Source organism: Mustela erminea, chromosome 5, assembly GCF_009829155.1.
Source record: "Mustela erminea isolate mMusErm1 chromosome 5, mMusErm1.Pri, whole genome shotgun sequence".
NCBI lineage: Eukaryota > Metazoa > Chordata > Mammalia > Carnivora > Mustelidae > Mustela > Mustela erminea.
Genome location: NC_045618.1, coordinates 28,819,121 through 28,839,602, shown reverse-complemented (window position 1 = coordinate 28,839,602; position 20,482 = coordinate 28,819,121). Strand labels below are relative to the sequence as shown.

The 20,482-nt window shown below is 36.7% G+C and overlaps 1 protein-coding gene across 1 annotated transcript in view; it reads left to right on the top strand.

The window, feature by feature from the left end:
- Positions 1-20,482, top strand: part of ETFA (electron transfer flavoprotein subunit alpha) — an 86,238-nt gene that overhangs the window by 35,896 nt on the left and 29,860 nt on the right. The window contains exon 9 of the mRNA XM_032342348.1: positions 608-690. Within this exon, the coding sequence (XP_032198239.1) occupies positions 608-690 (83 nt within the window). The remainder of the gene's footprint in view (positions 1-607; positions 691-20,482) is intronic.

Here is a 20,482-nt window from a genome sequence, read left to right as displayed (position 1 = left end):
GCTCTAGTACTTCCTTTTAGAATTCTTGATCATTGATAAGGGGATTTTTTTTTATAAACAAGGCCTTTATAAAATAAATTTGTAAGTGTACTTATTGGTGTCTTTTTTTTTTTTTAGGATTTTTATTTATTTATTTGACAGAGAGAGAGATCACAAGTAGGCAGATAAGGAGGCAGAGAGGGGTAAGCAGGCTCCCTACTGAGCAGAGAGCCTGATCTGGGGCTCAATCCAGGATGCTCGCGATCATGACCTGAGCCAAAGGCAGAGGTTTACCCCAGTGAGCCACCCAGGCGCCCCTCGGTGTTTATTTATACAGTTATTTATTTATTTTTTTTTTTTTAAAGATTTTATTTATTTATTTGACAGAGAGAAATCACAAGTAGGCAGAGAGGCAGGCAGAGAGAGAGGAAGGGAAGCAGGCCCCCTGCTGAGCAGAGAGCCCGATGTGGGACTCGATCCCAGGACCCTGGAATCATGACCTGAGCCGAAGGCAGCGGCTTAACCCACTGAGCCACCCAGGCGTCCCTATTTATACAGTTATTAGTGAATATCCCAACCAGCTGATGAATAGAGCTTAAAAAAAATGACAAATATGTTTCTCCTTTAGTTGGTGCTTCTCGTGCTGCTGTTGATGCTGGCTTTGTTCCCAATGACATGCAAGTTGGACAGACGGGGAAAATAGTAGCACCAGTGAGTATTGCAATAAAATATGTAATGCAAAATTCTGTAGGGATAAAAAGTTTGTGTGTACATCTATATATATATATATTTGTTGAATAACCATCTCAGATACCTTTCAGTGTTATCTAAGCAGTTAACTATTACAGTGGGGAACATGTCTTCACAAGGTCTGTGGATTTCTTGGTCTCAGTAAAATGCTTAGCAGTTCTTAAATCTGGCGTTGTCTCTCAGATTTTTCTTTTTAAAATTTTTATTTAAATTCCAGTATCTTGGGGTGCCTGGGTGGCTCAATCGATTAAGTGTCTGACTCTTGATTTCAGCTCAGGCCTTGATCTCAGGGTTGTGAGTTCAAGCCCCATGTCAGGTTCTGTACTAGACCTGGAGTCTGCTTGATTCTCTCTTTCCCTCTCTCTCTGCCATTCCCTGTCTCTCCCTCTCTTTTAAAAAAAAGAAAAAGAAAAATATTCCAGTGTCTTTCAGATTTTTTTAAAGCAGTGGAACACTGTCAGATTCACATCAAATCTTTTTTTTTTTTTTAAGATTTTATTTCTTTATTTGACACAGAGAGAGACAGTGAGAGAGGGAACACAAGCAGAGGGAGTGGTTGAGAGGGTGAAGCAGGCTTCCCACTGAGCAGGGAGCTGGATGTGGGGCTCGATTCCAGGACCCTGGGATCATGACCTTAGCCAAAGTCAGACACTTAACAACTGAGCCACCCCAGCGCCACTCAAATAAAAATCTTTAAAAAATATTCAGATTGCACACTAAATATAAAATTGGTGAAAATAACATTTTATTAGTAAATGGATTTTATAAGGTCATGTTAACATTTATTTACCATAAAGCCTATTTACTATTAATAAAAACTGCATTAATGAACACTGAATCTTGAAATCAGGAGCTATGAATAATAGTTGTCTCATCCTGTACAGCAGCTACCTTCTCTCTCTTATTTTGTCTAGCTGCATGAAATTCAGAAAATTATGATCCATATAGATAAGTGATATTAGAATAATTTTCAGTTAATCCTGTCCCAAACTTAGAAAATAAATATTTTGGTTTAAAAGTTCAGTCCTAGGTGCCTGGGTGGCTCAGTTGTTAAGCATCTGCCTTCAGCTCAGGTTATGATCCTAGGGTCCTGGATTGAGCCCCACATCGGGCTCCCTGCTCAGGGGGAAGCCTGCTTCTCCGTCTCCCACTTCCTTTGCTTGTCTTCCCTCTCTTGCAATCTCTCTCTCTTTCTGTCAGATAAATAAATAAAATCTTAAAAAAAAAAGTCACTAGGGGTGCCTGGGTGGCTCAGTGGGTTAAAGCCTCTGCTTTCGGCTCAGGTCATGATCCCAGGGTCCTGGAATCGAGCCCCACATCGGGCTCTCTGCTCAGCAGGGAGCCTGCTTCCTCCTCTCTTTCTGTCTGCCTCTCTGCCTACTTGTGATCTCTGTCTGTCAAATAAATAAATAAATCTTAAAAAAAAAAAAAGTCACTAACCGTATCTAATGATTGTTCACATTACACATTCCATGGGTAGACATCTTCAGGCTTGAATTTACAGAAGATCAGACCCACAACGTTCCTAATTAATAATACTTCTACAAGAAATTAAGAATGGACTGAGGTGGCAGACAAACTTCTATTTAGTTTGACTGAAAGGCAGCCCTTGTTAAGTAGGCTATCTGAATGATGGAATGACCAGTGGCATCTTTATCTGTATTGAAAATAAATGTCATACAGTAGTCACCTTTCTTCAACATTGCCATTATGAATATAGAATTATTTTGGTTGTTTCATAAGGAATTTAAATATATTGAATACTTTAAAGACTTTCTTTAACATAAATCATATAATCCCCAGAGATTCTGCTTCATTAATTCTGAGTCAGGCCTGTTCACATATATACATATTTAATTGTGTTTATGCGCACATGTGTTTAAGCTTTAAAACTTTTGAAACAATCTAGGGGTGCCTGGATGACTCAGTTTAAATATATGGCTCTTGGTTTTGGCGCAGGATGATCTCAGGGTAGTGAGATCAAGGACCTCATTGTGCTCTGCCCTGAGCATGGAGCCATCTTCAGATTCTCTTCCCCTCCCTCTGCCCTTCCCTTCTCTGCTCATGTGTGCATGTGTGCTCTTTCTGTCTCCTAGAAAAATCCCCCCAAACCCTTTTTGAAACAATCTCAAGTGTATAGAAAACTTTCAAATACAGACCAAAAACCTTTATTTTTGTGGGCCGTTTGAAAATAAGTTGCTGAGATGATACTCCATCATTCCTAGATATGTTATGTAGAACATTCTCCCATATAACCACCATACAGCTTTTAAAATCAAGACATTACTGTTGATAGATTAATTCCGTCTTGTCATCAGATCCTATTCAGGTTTTGTCTATTGTCCAGTAATGTCCTTTATAGGAAAAGGCTTTAGCTCAGAATCACATGATGCCTGTAGTTGTCATGTATCCTACCATCTTAAACAATTCCTGTCCTACCTTGACTTTCATGACTTTGGCACTTCTGAAGATTGATTATAGGATAGCCATTTTGAAGAGTAGAATATCCTTCAAATTAGGTTTGTTGTATTTCCTCACAATCCAATTTAGTTTTTGTATCTTTGACAGGATTATCACAGAAGTGGTATTTCATCCTATCAAGTGGTACACAATTTCATTTTGTCTTGTTACCAATGATTTTCATTTTGATCTTTTCATTAAGGTGAAATCTGTGAAATTTCTCTGCTATACAGTCACTTTTCCCTTTGTAATTAGTAAGTGTTTTATGAAGAGATACTTTGAAATGATGTGAACATTCCAATTTTCCTTAGACTTTCAATTCATATATTTATATCAGTTTGGACTTTTTTTTTTTTTTTTAAGATTTTATTTATTTATTTGACAGAGAGAACTCACAAGTAGATGGAGAGGCAGGCAGAGAGAGAGAGAGAGGGAAGCAGGCTCCCTGCCGAGCAGAGAGCCTGATGCGGGACTCGATCCCAGGACCCTGAGATCATGACCTGAGCCGAAGGCAGCGGCTTAACCCACTGAGCCACCCAGGCGCCCCAGTTTGGACTTTTGATTCCCATTTTACCACCAAGTGGGTGAAAATCCATCATCATCATTATTGTACAAATTGTCCCACATTTGGCCTGTGAGAACCTCTTAAAGGTGGCTTCTGTGTCTTTTTTAACATGTTCCCATTTTTCTCTGAGCACTTTCTTACTTTCTAACAGAAACTATGTTCAGGCTCATTTTGTACTTTTCTTGTCTCAGCCCTGGAATCCATCTTTCCTCTAAAGAGCCCTGGTTCCTTTCAGTGAAGAAGAGTATTTAGCAGCCAACAGCTGGATGTTAGCTGCTTTCGTTGCTATTGGGATGTTGTTATTCCCAGGACCTCTCAGTGAGAAAAGCTGGGGAATGTGCATAGCTATGTGTATGTGTAGGCACATAAACACACATTTACATCTGTATTTCTCTATCAGTCTCTATTCCATATATTACTGAAAACCGTAGTTTACTCCGATATTGCCAATTCCAGTCCAATACCGCAGGATCAATTCTAGTTCTCTCTCTTTCCCCGTTTGTAATGCCCTTTTCCTACTGAACAACCTAGACTTTGCCCTTAACAGATGCCCTCCTTGCCCCACTCTGATACCCTGCACTGAACAGTACTTTCATATAGATACCCTCCCCGCTTTGCTTGGACTCTGACACTCCTGTCTGGATAATTTCTTCCCAAAGTACAATTTTACATTCCCACCAACTATGTATTTGGGTTCCAGTTGCTCGTCATTTTTACCAACATTTGGTGTTTTAGCTGTTGAATGGTGAATATGTAGTGGTACATTATTGTGGTTTTAATTTGCATTTGCCTGATATCTAAATGATGATGATGAACATTGCTGTGTTTTGGGGATTCACATGTTTTCCTCAAGAAGTGTCTGTTTAGGGGGCCTGGGTGGCTCAGTGGGTTAAGCCTCTGCCTTCGGCTCAGGTCATGATCTCAGGGTCCTGGGATCGAGTCCAGTATTGGGCTCTCTGCTTAGCAGGGAGCCTGCTTCCCTTCTTCTCTCTCTACCTGCCTCTCTGCCTACTTGTGATCTCTCTCTGTCAAATAAATAAATAAAATCTTAAAAAAAAAAAAAAAAAAAGAAGTGTCTGTTTAATTCTTTGGCCCTTTTTTATTGCTTGTTTTTTTGTTACTGAAATGTGACACATACGTGTGTGTGTGTATAAAATATGTATATAATTAATTCTGTAATAACTAGCTATAATATATGAGCTTTTTGTCAGATATGTTTTGCACATACTTCTTGCAAGCTAAGCCTTGCCTATTTGTTTTCTTAATGGTACGGAGTTGAGGAATTTACCCTCTGTTCCATTTTGTTGAGAGTTGTTACCATGAATGGTTGTTGAATTTTGTCAGATATTTTTCTACATTTACTGAAATGATCTTCTGTTTTTTCTCCTTTATTTTGTTAATATGATGAATTACATTGTTTGATTTTTGAATATTAAAGCACTTTGAGTTACTGCGATAAACCCTACTTGGTCATGATATCTTTTTAATATATTGCTGGTTTTGATTGACTGGTATTGTGTTAAGGATTTTGGGGTCTGGATCAAAATAATCTATAACTTTCTTTTAAAAAATATTTGTTTAATTTTGGTATCAACATTACTCTGGCTTCAGAAAGATGTTCCCTACTGCTCTATTTTCTGAGTGGTTTGTGTAGGATTGGTATTTTTGTTTTGTTTTTTGTTTTGTCTTAAATGTGATAGAATTCACCAGTGATGCCATTTTGGCCTGGAGTTTTCTTTGATGGAGTGTTTCACAGTTAACACAAGTTCTTTAATGGTTTTAGGGCTATTCAGATTTTCTATTTTATTTTGAGAGTGTTCGGCTAAGTGATATATTTCAGTGAATTGGTCCAATTCTTCTAAGTTGTCAAATGTTTTGGATAAAGGTGTTTATAATACTGCCCTATTTTCTTTTTTTGTCTGTCAGATCTGTAGTGATAGCTCTTCTTTAATTTCTGCAGTTAATATGATCTTCTCTTTTTTGTTCACTTTCTCTTCATCAGTCTAGTGAAGAGTTTATAAAAATTTTTTTTTAAATCTCAGTGATCCATCTTTTTTAGAATGACAGCCTTATTGAGATACAATTCATGTACCACACAATTCACCAATTAAATGTTTAATTCAGTGGCTTTTAGTGTATTCACAGTTATACAACCATCATCTCACTTAGTGTTAGAACATCTTCGTTGCCCCCAGAAGACACATACCTGTTTTTTTTCCCCAACTCCCCAGGCCAAGGCAATTAACATTCTACTTTCTGTCTATATAGATTTGCCTATTCTGGACATTTCATATTAAGAGTTCATAATATTAATATACAATTGGTGGTCTTTTGTGTTTTTTTTTTAATTTAGCAAAGTGTTTTCAGAATTTATCCATGTCATAGTATTACTTTTTATTGCTTATAGTATTCCATTATGTGGGTATACCACATTTTATATATCCATTTGTAATTTGATGGACATTTGGATTGTTTTCACTTACTGGCTATTCTGAATAATGCAGATATGAATATTCATTTGCAAGTTTTTGTGTGGACATATATTTTAATTTTTCTTGGATATATACCTAGAAGTGGATTTGCTGGATCATATAGTAACTCTTTGATTAACCTTTAGAGGACCTGCCAAATTGTTTCCCATGGCAGCTACACCAGCAGTGAGTCAAATTTTAGCTTTGTTAATTGTTTTCGTTGTGAGTTTTTTTTCCTCTTAATTTTCTTCTTCTCATTACTTACTAATTAATTACTAATTACTTTGTTCCTAAGGTAGAACTTCATTTATTTTTTGTATTGTTTATTTAAAAAAATTTTTTTTGAAGTTTATTTAAGTAATCTTTTTACCCAATGTGGAGCTTAAGCTCATGACCCTGAGATTAAGAGTTGCATGCTCTTCTGACTGAGTTGGCCAAGCTGTGTTGTTTATTTTTTAATGTAAATACTAAAGGTATAAATCTCTGTCTAAGCACTGCTTCAGCTTATTCCACAAATTTTGATATATTTTTATCATTTATTTAAAAATACTTTCTAATTTATAAAATTAGAAATGTTTAATATTTGTGTTTTTTTTCCCTAGAGGGCTTTCTGTTACTGATTTATAATTTAATTTTGGAGAATATCTCTGTAATATTTCAGTCTTAATTATTGAGACTCATTTCATGGTATGGTAAATGCCCTCTCTTGATGAACTTGAAAAGAATGTATTGTGCCATTAGACAGTGCAGGAAAAAAGAGTGAACTTGAAGATATGGTAGTAAAACTCCAAAATGACACACAGGGAAAAAATAAGAAAAACAAACAAACAAACAAACAAACAAACAAAATGGACAGAGCATTGATGAGCTGTGGGACAATTTTAGCAGGCCTAATATGTGTATAGTTGGAATAGCCAAACTTTTTGTAGAAATAATAACCAGAAAATTTTTAAATTTGATGAAACCTATAAACATTACAGATCTCAGAAGCTCAGCAAGCCCCAAGAACAGTAAACATGACAGAAGCTACAAGGCACATCATAATCAAAGTGTTTAAAGGATGATAAAAAGACATTCTTAAAAGCAAAGGAAAAATAGGAGTTAAATTCTGCAGTCAAAAAGCAGAGACTGGGGGCATCTGCGTGGCTTAGTTAGTTAAGAGGCTGCCTTTATACCACGTCATGATTCTGGAGTCCTGGGGTTGAGCCCTGCCTTGGGCTCCCTCCTCGGTGGAGAGTCTGTTTCTCCCAGCTGCTCTGCCCTCTTGTGTGCACGCGCGCTCTCTCTCTCTCTCTCTGTTAAAGAAATAAAATCTTAAAAAAAAAAAAAAACAAAAAAAAAACCAGTGAAACAGACACTGTCAGAATGTGTAAAAAGTAAAACCTCATCTATGTGCCATCTATAGTAAATACATTTTAAATATAAAAAAGATACATATTGAAAGGGAAGGGAAAGAAAAAGGTAACACCAGGGGTGCCTGGGTGGCTCAGTCCCTTAAGCATCCATCTCTTGATTTTGGCTGAGGTCATGATACTAGGGTTGTGAAATCAAGTCCTGTGTCTGGGCTCAGGGCTCTGTGCGCTCAGCAGGGAGTCTGCTTCAGATTCTTTCCCTTTCTGTCTGCCCCTCCCTGTGTGCACATGCTCGCTCTCAAGTAAATAAATAAATAAATTTTATCACTGACCTTTCCCTCAGAAACCAGTAATATGTTGTAAGTTAATTAATTGAATTTAAGTAAAAATAAATAAATCTTTGGGGGAAATAAAGAGAAACAGATACACCATGCAAGCAGGAAGCATAAGAAATTAAGAAATCTGAATGTCTTTATTAATATCATAGAAAGTAGACTTTAAGACAATGACTACTACCAAAGATAAAGAGAGATGTTACATAATAATAAAAAGATTAATTTTCAGGAAGACAGAACAATCATGATTGTGGAAGTGCCCAAAAACATAGTTTCAAAATACTTCAAGCAAAAACTAAGAGAACTAAAGTTAGAAATAAACAATCCATAATCATAGTTGGGGATTTTAACACTTTCTGCTAATAATTGATAAAATAACTAGACCAAGAAATTCAGTAAGAACATAAAAGATCTAGACCAGGGTCAACAGACTTTATCTGTAAAGAGTAATAAATATAGCAAATACTTTTGTTCCATGGGCTATAGAATGTACAAGTATAGACAAATAAGTAAATGAATGACCATGGCTCTATACCGTAAAACTTTATATACAGAAACAGGCAGCAGTCCAGATTTGGCCTGTTGAACATTTATAGAACAGTGTGTCACCTGTACTTTTACCCTGGAATTCCAGTTACACATATTTTAAATGCGTATTTAAATAATTTCTGTTGGTCTATCATCAGGATCACTGACTATTCCATAATTTCAAATTTGCTGTTAAAACCACCTAGGGAATTTCTTAGTTCAGATTTTTTTCAGTTCTAGATTTGCATTTGGTTTTTTTTATAATTTTTAATTTCTCTGTTGAGATTTCTTATTTGTGTAGTCATTGCAGTTAACTTTTCTTTTACATTCTTTTTTTTTTAAAAGATTTTATTTATTTATTTGACAGAGAGAGATCACAGCAGGCAGAGAGGCAGGCAGAGAGAGGGGAAGGGAAGGAAGCAGGCCCCTGCTGATCAGAGAGCCCGATGCGGAACTTGATCCCAGGACCCTGAGATCATGACCTGAGCGGAAGGCAGCGGCTTGACCCACTGAGCCACCCAGGCGCCCTCTTTTACATTCTTGATCATACTTAACAGTAACTGCTTTAAAAGTCTTGTGTGCTAATTCCAAAATCTGGGTTATTTCGAGGCTTATCTCCTTTGATTTTATTTTCACATTTTCCTGTTTTATTCTGTGTGTAGTACAGTGCTTCTCAAATTTTTTGTCTTAGGATTCCTAAGGCTCTCAAAGAGTTTTATTATATGGGTCATTGTATTAGAAATTCAAATTGAGAAAAATTTAAATATCTTTAAATATTTACTTGAAGATAATAAAACCATTTTTCTTAATATAAATAACATTTTGATGAAAATAACTTATAAAACAAAAATTGATTTTAATGGGGTTAGTTTCGTTGCTTTACATTTTTGGCTTCATAGTTAGCTTAATAGAAAATTACTAGATTCTGGGCGCCTGGGTGGCTCAGTGGATTAAGCCACTGCCTTCGGCTCAGGTCATGATCTCAGGGTCCTGGGATCGAGTCCCGCATCGGGCTCTCTACTCAGCGGGGAGCCTGCTTCCTTCTCTCTCTCTCTGCCTGCCTCTCAGTGTACTTGTGATTTCTCTCTGTCAAATAAATAAATAAAATCTTTAAAAAAAAAAAAAAAAAAAAAGGAAAAAAAAAAAAAGAAAATTACTAGATTCTTATTTCTGCTTCCACTATGTTTTCTTTTATTAGTTTTATTAAAATATATGAAGAAAATCTACCATCACCTAGACATATGTTTGGGAAGAAAGGAGTATTTTAATAGCCTCTTTGGAAAATTGTGGATATCTCTCTTTTACTTTTACATTATACCAGAACTTGACAAGTAATAATTTCTTTTTTTTTCCCCCAAGATTGATTTATTTGAGAGAGAGAGAGGCAGAGCAAGCAGGACAAGGGGCAAAGTGAGAGGGAGATAAGCAGGCTACCCGCTGAGCAGGGAGCCTGATGTGGGGCTTAATCCCAGGATTAAACTCAGCGGGTAGCCTGCCTCTCTCTCAAATAAAAGGTCATTGATATGGTTTCACATTCCACACTGCAAATAACCTTTAAGAAATTACTACTTGTTGGGGCATCTGGGTGGCTCAGTCAGTTACATGTCCGACTTTTGATTTTGGCTCAGGTCATTTTGATTTGGGCTCAGGTCATGAGTTCATGAGTTCATGACCTGAGCCAAAATCAAGTCGGATATGTAACTGACGGAGCCACCCAGTTGCCCCAACAAGTAGTAATTTCTTAAAGGTTATTTGCAATGTGGAATGTGAAACCATATCAATGACCTTTTCATACTTTTATATGAAAATCCATCGGTCTATATTGCGCTTCAAATTGATCTTTTATCATCTTATACATCATACATTGTTCATTTAGAAAAAGACATATCTTGTTTCATTGTCCTTCTCTTTATTGCACTTCACATATATTCTGATGGTTTTTTTTTTTTTAATAAATTAATGGCTTTTGGCAACCCTGCATTGAGGAAGTCTATTAGTGCTATTTTTTCAATAGCATTTGCTTACTTTGTGTCTCTGTATCACATTTTGGTAATTCTTGCAATAGTTTCAAGTTTTCCATTATTATATTTGTTATGGTGATCTGTTATTAGAGATCTTTATGTTACTATTATAATTATTTTGGGGCACCATGAACCTCACCCATATAAGGCAATTAATTTAATTAGTGAATGTTGTATTGTTCTGACTGGCTGTTACCCCATCTATCTCCCTCTCCTTGAGTCTCCCTATTTTCTGAGACACAACAATATTGAAATCAGGCCAATTAATAATCCCTCAATGGCCTCTTCAGTGTTCAAGTGAAAGGAAAAATTGTACATCTCTCTATTTAAATCAAAAGCTAGAAATGATTAAGCTTCATGAAGAAGGCATGTTGAAAGCTGAGACAGGGCAAAAGCTAGGCCTTTTGTGCCCAACAATTAGCCAAGTGTTGAATGCAAAGGAGTTCCTAGGAAAGTAAAAGTGCTACTTCAGTAAACAGATGGATAAGAAAGTTGAAACGGCCTTATTGCTTATGGAGAAAGTGTTAATGGTCTGGATAGATCAAACCAGCCACAACATTCCTTTAAGCCATTTACTCCAGAGCAATTCTCTTCAGAGTAAATCTCTGCAGTTCTATGATGCCTGAAAGCTGAAGAATCAGCAGAAGAAAAGTTTGAAGCCAGCAGAGGTTGATTTATGAAGTTTATGGTAGGAAGCTGTCTCCAAAACATAAAAGTACAAGGTGAAGCAGCAAGATCTGATGTAGAAGCTACAGCAGGTTATCTAGCTCTAGCTAAGATAAGTAATGAAAGTGGCTACACTAAATAGATTTTCAAAATAGACAAAACTGTCTTTTATTGAAAGACGATGCCATCTAGGACTTCCATTGCTGGAGAGGAAAAATCCATGCCTGGCTTTAAAGCGTCTAAGGGCAGGCTAACTCTCTTGTTACGGGCTAACACAGATAGTGACTTTACGTTGAAGCCAATGCTCATTTACCATTCTGAATACCCTAGGGCCCTTAAAAATTATGCAGAATCTATTCTTCCTTTGCTCTGTAAACGGAACAAGAAGGGCTGAATGACAGCACATCTGTTTACATATAGTTTACTGGATATTTTAAGCCTCACGTGGAGACCTCAGAAAAAAAAGATTTCTTTCAAAATATTACTGTTTATTGACAATGCACTGATCACCCAAGAGTTTTGACAGAGGTGCGCAAGGGGAATGTTGTTTTCATGTGTGCTAACACAAGCATCCATTCTCTAGCCCATAGATCAAGGAGTCATTCATTTTGACTTTCAAGTCTTAATATTTAAGAAATACATTTTGTAAGGTTCTAAGTGCCATAGATAGTGATTCTTCTGAGGATCTGGGGAAAGTTAAATTGAAAGCCTTCCAGAGAGGATCCACCATAGATGCCATTAAGAACATTCATGATTCATGGAAGAGTTAGTACCAACATTAATGGTATTTTGGAGGAAGCAGATTCCAACCCTCATGGAGGACTTTTGCAGGGTTCAAGACTTGAGTAGGGGAAGGAACTGCAGATGTGGTAGAAAGAGCAAGAGAGCTAGAATTAGGAGTGGAGCCTGAAGATGGGACTGAATTGCTCCTGGTGAAGATGCTGTGAAGATTGTTGACAACAGAGGATTTAGAATATGACGTAGAGTTAGTTGATAATGAATTTTGATAGAAGTTGGTACTGTGGATAAAATCAGAAAGCAGCTATAGAATGTTCATTAAAGGAAGAGTCACCTAATGTGACAAACTGTGCTGTTGTCTTATTTTAAGAAATTGTCACAACCACCCCAGCCTTCAGCAACTACCATCCAGATGTGAAAAACTCACATGATGGTTAGCACTTTTTAGCAATAAAGTATTTTTGTAAATACTTAGTATTTACAAAAGTTTTATTTTATTTTAGTAAATAGTAATTTTTAGTAAATAAAAATTTTATTTTAGTAAATAAAGTATTTAAAATACTTTTAAATAAAGGTATGTACATTATTTTGTTAGACATAGTGTTATTGTACACTTACTATTGTACAGGGTTTGCATGTACTGGGAAACCAAAAAATTAATTTGACATACTTTAATATTTTCTTGATTATGGTGGTCTGGAACTAAACCCACATCATCCCCAAAGTATGCTGTAAAGGTTTACTGAGTTTTGCAGATCCCCCAAATGTTTACATGTGTTATCAATACTAGAAAGCCAGGTTCATTATTATCACCACTCATCTCAGTAGATGAGTCTTTAAAGCTCATATTAATGGATATAAGTTTTTTTAGAATTGGTGCTGTAATGAAACAATGATTATTTGTGGAGCATAACAAATAGCATGGAGGACATGCAGAGTTAGAGAGGAGAAGGGAGCTGAGGGAAATTGGAAGGGGAGGTGAACCATGAGAGACTATGGACTCTGAAAAACAATCTGAGGGTTTTGAAGGGGCGGGAGGTGGGAGGTCGGGGTACCAGGTGGTGGGTATTATAGAGGGCACGGATTGCATGGAGCACTGGGTGTGGTGCAAAAATAATGAATACTGTTATGCTGAAAATAAAAAATTAAAAAAAAAAGAAACAATGAATCTTGGAACACTACATGAAAAACGAATGACATACTAAATGGTGACTAACATAACATGATAAAAATAGTAATAAAAAACAGAATTCTAATTATTACTTAAAAGCTCAAATATTGGGGCACCTGGGTGGCTCAGTCATTAGGCAGGTATCTGCCTTTGGCTCAGGTCATGATTCCAGGGTCTTGGGATTCCCTTGGGAGGCATGCATCTCCCTCTCCCACTCCCTGCTGCTTGTGTTCCCTCTCTTAATGTGTCTCTGTCAAATAAATAAATCTTAAAAAATAAATAAAAATAGAAGCTCAAATTTTGTGATTGGCAACAAAAACTTCTAAGTTGTTTTCTCAGAATTGATAAGCTCATTTCATTTCAATAAAACGTCTGCTAAAACATCAAATACCTGCCACTTGTTCTTTGAATTTAAAGTGTTATAAAGTGGCTGGTTCAGCTTGTAACTTGAACCATCACCCAAGTGATGTTCCTCATGATGGTTATTGTCCTTTGATACACAGTGGAAGTACCCTGTGTACTTCACAGTTTATAATATGGAATTCTAGAACATGTATACTCAAAGGTCAACTTTTAATAAAACTAAAAATTGATACTGCTTCATCAAGAGCAATCTTAAATGAAATCAGCTTTTTATTTTTCAGGCTTTTTTTTTTTTTTAATTGAGTGTGTGGCCTTGAAGAATATAGTGACAACTAGTTCAGTTTTGGTGCAGCGGTCTGGATTAATGCAGACAGTAGTTTTACCCACTATTGTTCTTTTTGCATCATCAGTGCAAAGGTCAATATAGTTTTTCCAGGATAAATAATGAGATTCAAAAAAGTTATTTAATCCTGAGTATTTATTTCAGCACTGTTCTTGTTGCCAAGCATTCATATAAAGGAATTCTTCAATAATTAGTTGGTATTGATTCTGGACAAATAAAACTAAAGCACAAAACACAAAACAAAACTGAAACTCCAAACTGTTTTCTCTTTCAGTACTAGCCAGACAACTAAGAAGCCACCTTGCACATCTCTAATATGGGGGTCACCAGAGTTTTAAGCAGAGTATATATGTAGAGTGTGTGGTTCTCTTTCTGGAATTTTTTCCTTCCTTTCCAGCAAATATGGCAGCCACAAATTGTGTGTTTCCTCAGCTAATAAGACTGCAGGTTTCTGTCTGAAGCAACTGCTTTCTGATTGGCTTTTATCCCCTGTGAGAAATCTGCAAATGCCCCAAGGGAGAAAGTAGTGGTACAAGGTAAATTCATCTTGTGCTTCCCTCCCCTACAGAATTCAGCCTTCTTAAGTGCTGTCTTGGTTGATCTCCAAACTATTTACATAGTTCTTGTCTGTATTTTAACATGTTTTCATAATTTTTCTCTGCAAGAAGGTTCATTTAGTCTGACAAAAGCAGTTCCCTCAGGACCATGTGCAGGAGTCCTAAGGCCAGAATCAAATGCATTACTTCACATGTACTCTAATGAGTACAGAATTAGATTATCATCTTCCTAAATAATATTTTAATTAATTCTACTTAATATTGCATGAGGTTTTTGGCAGGCATATCCCAGTGTTGGCATGTATTACACTTGTGGACTTCCAAACTTCTCCTTCACCTCTGTTGTCTATTAAACCATGTCTCGCCTATCTAATAATAATGAATTGTTCTTTGTGTTTAAAGCTGAACACTGTCATTATTAAATTTGGGGTTTTGTTCTCCACCATTGAAGTCTCTTGATTCTTTTAAAGTTTGATTTTTTTTCTATTCACATTCCTCTCAACTTTATATTCTTTGAAGATCCTGTGTTCTATTTTGTTGCCATTTGGTAATAGCTATGGGAAGCATCACTGTGGTTGTCTCTGATGAAAACAGTAAAAATTCCCTATTCAAGTAAGGGGACATAAAGGCAAATTTTGTTACCCTCACAAAAGTTTTATTACCAATTGAGAAAATAGGAAAAAGATGCCATGAGTTTAGTTATACTTTTAAATACATTTGTATCATTCACAGCTGTTTATACCTGCATACTGAAGATAGAACAGTTCTTAGTATGTTTATGGATTCGTGTTCCCTGCAAGAATTCAGACCTAGTGATGGGGAACCCCTAATCTATAGCTTACTATTACAAGTTCTTCTATATTAGTCTTTATTTTTTTTTAAAGATTTTATTGATTTATTTGACAGAGATCACAAGTAGGCAGAGAGAGAGAGAGAAAAGGAGAGGGAAGCAGGCCCCGCGCTGAGCAGAGAGCCCGATACGGGGCTTGATCCCAGGACCCTGAGATCATGACCTGAGCTGAAGGCAGAGGCTTTAACCCAATAAGCCACCCAAGTGCCCCATAGTCTTCATTTTTTAATTAACTTTTTATTTGGAAATAATGTCAAACTTACAAAAAGTTGAAAATTAGAAATAGTACATTGTGTATGTATATACACATAGACACACAGGGTTTTTTTTTTCCCTGAACATATGACAGTAATATCTTGATCTCTAAATACTTAAGTGTGTATTTCTTTTATTAATTTATTTGAGAGAGAGCAAGCATAGTGGGGGGAGAGGGAGAAACTCAAGCAGACTCCCCACTGAGCATAGAGACCAACGTGGGGCTCAGTTCCATAAGACATGAGATCATGACCTGAGTCAAAATTATGAGTCAAACATTTAAGCAACTGAGCCACCCAGTGCCCCTTTAGTATGTATTTTCTAAGAATAGAAATATTCTCTTACACTCCAAAGTACACTTACATTCTGTATTTGGACTTCGTCAATTTAAGTTGTAATTTGTTTTCCATATTCTAATGGGATATTCCAGTTTTCTCATTTAGTTTCATAATGCTCATTGTAGTGTTGTCCCATCTTCGTACAGAATCCAGTTTAGGGTTAGGTATTGAATTTAGAAGGAGTAACTCTTCTTTTTTTTGTTAAGATTTTATTTATTTATTTGACAGACAGAGATCACAAGTAGGCAGAGAGGCAGGCAGAGTGGGGTGGGGAAGCAGGCTCCCTGCTGAGCGGAGAGCCAATGCCAGGCTTGATCCCAGGACCCTGAGATCATGACCCGAGCGGAAGGCAGAGGCTTAAACCCACTGAGCCACCCAGGTGCCCCTAACTCTCACTTCTTATTTAACCTCAGTCTTGGGCAGGCCTTCTGTACCCTTCTTAGTGTTCCTACTCCTATTCCCCCACCCCCCATACCTGTAGTAACCAAACTGCCTTTGTCTTCTTCAGGGGAGTCACTGGGTGACAGTTTGGTCTTGAGAAAACTCAGATAAACAAAGGTTGGAAATAAGTTAAAACTGGGAGAGAGGTTTTAAAGAAAATAAATTCTGTATCATTCTATCCATTTGCAGATCTAGTATGCAAATCTGGCACTAGGTTTTCTGAAAGCCTGTTCATATTGGGAAATAAGATCAGTGTCCTGATTACAGTGTCCCTAAGGTTAAAAACAAACTTAATGCACATGGGAAGGATAATTTGGCCTGGTATCAAGATCAGAGAGAGATTTATCCCTTGAGCCCTTATATAGAGGACAGTATTGATTAACATCCTCAACAATGTCCTTACTATAAATAGGACAGTGGTTTCATAAGGCTGTGTTTTTTTGTTTTTTAGATATATAATGTCCCTCAATGTCAGCCAATTGCCCAATATTTAAATGCATTTCCCTAAGGAGCCAGAATTATTTGGTTTGGGGCTTGCTGCTTTGACTTTTCCAGGATAAAATTTCAGAGTAGTAGTGAGTTAGTTGTAGAACCCTTCTTCAGGTGATCTCTTGTCAGGAAGCCCTATGAATAATAGGAAAAGTGGAGTTGCAATGGAGTGGTGTAACCTCAAGTGCTGCTAACATAGCTCTTTTCTTTCTCATTTTTCTGAAAGAGTCTCTGTTGGCCCCTCTGCAGAATGACTAGAGCCCTGAGCACATTTTGAAAACCACTTGTCCAGGAAAAACTGATGGATTGCATAGCCTCACTTCTCCACAAATAGATCTTCTGAACTGAATTTTGATTTTGTCCTCTGTTAGAATATATGAGCATTATCTTAAATTGGACAAAATTTAAAAACTCCTTATTTAGTACTTTTTCCCTTATTCTTAGGCACTGATCTTTCCTTCTACTTCACAAGCCAACTTACTGTCCTCTCTCTAAAAGCAAAACAATACAACTTAACTTATATAAATCAAAGAAAGAGGTGAGCCTTTTCTAATTTAATGCTTATCTCTCTACCTGTATCCTTGGATCTCATTACTTCCTACCTCCTTCAGGACAGTATTCCATTTTTTACCCCCATGCTCTGGGTTCAGAACCTCTCCCTCTCTACTGGCTCCTTTTTAAAATAACCTTAAGAAGGAAAACTCTTGGGGCACCTGGGTATCTCAGTGGGTTAAAGCCTCTGCCTTCGTCTCGGTCTCGGTTCATGATCCCAGGGTCCTGGGATGGAGCCCCGCATCGGGGTCTCTGCTTGGCAGGGAGGCTGCTTCCCTTTCTCTCTCTCTGCCTGCCTTTCTGCCTACTTGTAATCTCTGTCTGTCAAATAAATAAAACTTAAAAATCTTTAAAAAAAAAAAAAAAGGAAAACTCTTTTGTCTATCCTTTTCTAATTTAATGCTCATCTCTCTACTTATATCCTTGGATCTCATTACTTCCTACCTCCTTCTGGACAGTATTCCATTTTTTACCCCCATGTTCTGGGTTCAGAACCTCTCCCTCTCTACTGGCTCCTTTTTTTATAATCTTAAAAAGGAAGACGCTTTGTCTATCCAGCAGCCTCTTTTCCCTACTAGCTTTTCATGTCTCTTGGTAGGCTAATCTTCTTTTCTATTTACTTAAAAAAAACCCAAATATATATATATATATATATATATATATATATATATATATATATATATATATATGCATATATATATTTATACATAAAGAATACAGAATACACCTTTGTTTTTACTACTAAGTTTAAGAAACAATATTATAATGCAGTTTAAAGCCCTGTGTACATTAATACATATCCTTCCTTTCCCTCAGAAGTAACTATTATCTAAATTTGATGATGATTTCAGTACTTTTACTGTATATCTACAGTTCCATAAACAGTATATAGCTGAACTTTTCAACTTGAGTACCGTGCATGATTTACAGGTGTGCCAAGATGTTGATCCTCTCAGTCTTTGGAACATAATAAAACATTATTGTGACTAGACTTGTTCACGTAGCCCAGGGTACCACATACATGCTACGTTCACATGCTGTGTTCCATGATATAAAAAAATTGGGAGACACTGATAGGTTACATTGTTTTGTATACATTTTTAAAACTTTACAGCAACAGCATACTGTATGTGTTTTTTAGTCTAATGTTTGTGAGAATCATCCATTTTAATTCAGGTAGCAGTTCTTCATTTGTGTTTCATTCATGTATGGTATCCTATTAAATAAATACGTCACACTTCACCCATTTTCCCAGTAATGGATGCTTATTTAGGTAGTCTATAATTCCTGCTGTTACAAATAATGTTGCTTTGAAGATTCTTATGTCTCCTTGTATGTTAGTGTTTCCCTAAGGAAGTAAGCCTGAGTGTAACTCTGCTCAATTATAGGAAGTGTTCAGCTTACCAGATGTTGATGAAAGGTCAAGCACAGTAACTCTTTATATTTACCAGCAATTAATAAAACTTACCTTTACTCCCATCCTCTTTGAACTTTGGTATTTTTGGTTTTTTAAAGTTTTGCTGTTCTGGAGATAGCAGTAATGGTTGCATAACAAGGTGAGTATACTTCATGCCACAGAACTGCTCCTAACAATGATTAAAATGGTAAATTTTATGTTATGTGTATTTGCCACAGTTGTTTTTCCTTTTTTTTTTTTTTTAAGATTTTATTTATCTGACAGAGAGAGGTTACAATTAGGCAGAGTGGCAGGCAGAGGGAAAGGGAGAAGTTGGCGCTCTGCTGAGCAAGGAGCCTGATGTGGGTCTTGATCCCAGGACCCTGAGCCACCCAGGCATCCCAAATATCTGTTAATGATTTTTTTCTCTCTGAATTTTTGTTCATGTCTTTTTGCCCATTTTGCTATTGAATTTTTTTCATATCAGTTCTTGGAAGTTTTTAATATGTTTTGGGTTCTAGTCTTTTGTTGGTTATGTGTGTTGCATAAATTTTCAGTTTTTAGCTGTCTTTCCCTTTTTTAAAATTACAGCTTTTGATAAACAGCTTTTAATTTTAATGTGGTTGAACTTAATTTGTCCTTTTTAGTATCTGCCATCTGTGTGTTAAGGAATCTTTCCTAAGACAGGGTCATAACGATATTCACCTGTGTTTTTCTCCTAAAACTTTTATTTTTCAAGATTTTATTTATTTATTTTTGAAAGAGAGAGTGAGCATGAGCGGGGTGGGGGGGTGGGGGATAGGGGGGTAGCATACTCCCCGCTAGCAGGGAGCCTGATGTAGGCCTCTATCCCAGGACCCTGGGATTATGACCTGAGTTGAAGACAGATCCTTAAAACTGACTAAACCACCCTGGCTCCCTTTTTTCCCTAAAACTTGTAAAGTTTGCTTTTCATATTTTGGCTTTTAATCTACTTGATTTGGTTTTTATGTTTGGTGTGAAGTAGGTTTTCACTTTATCTTCATATAACTAATCTTCGATTATACATTCTCTTTCTCCTCCACTGGTCTCTAGAGTCACCTTGTACATGTTTATATACCTGCACAAGCCTATTTTTGGGCTCTCTGTTTTGTCCTGTCAGTTGTTTGTCCTTGAACCAGTACTACCCCTAAAGCTGTAATAAAAATATACCTAGTTGGGCAATTTCCCTCTCCTCTCTTCTCCACAATTGTCTTAGCTGTTGTTGGTTCTCTGCCTTTCTCTTGCAGTTTTAGAATTAGTTTGTCAAACTCCACAGTTGAAGTTTTGATTAGAAATGTAGATTTATCTTATTCAAATTTAGTGTGATTTTTGAAATTGTGTAGTTGATGAAAATTCAAATTTGATGAAAATCAAATCAAAGTTGATGAAAATCTAAATCTGTTTTATTTTATTTTATTTATTTATTTTTTAAAGATTTTATTTATTTATTTGACAGAGAGAGATGACAAGCAGGCAGAGAGGCAGGCACAGAGAGAGGAGGAAGCAGGCTCCCTGCTGAGCAGAGAGCCCGATGCGGGGCTCGATCCCAGGACCCTGAGATCATGACCTGAGCTGAAGGCAGCGGCTTAACCCACTGAGCCACCCAGGCGCCCCTCTGTTTTATTTTTTAAAAGAGAAAGTTAATAACTAGTTCCCAGTCCACCCAAAACCCTTAAATAATAAAATCAACCAAGATTTTCAACATAATATAAAATATTTAAAATCAATTACTTAGTTGTTTCACACTTATTAAATTCATTAGCATCTTTCTGGACAGAATACAGTGATACTGGACAATGTCAGATATTTCTTCTGTACTGCTCCAGACATGTACGAATCGT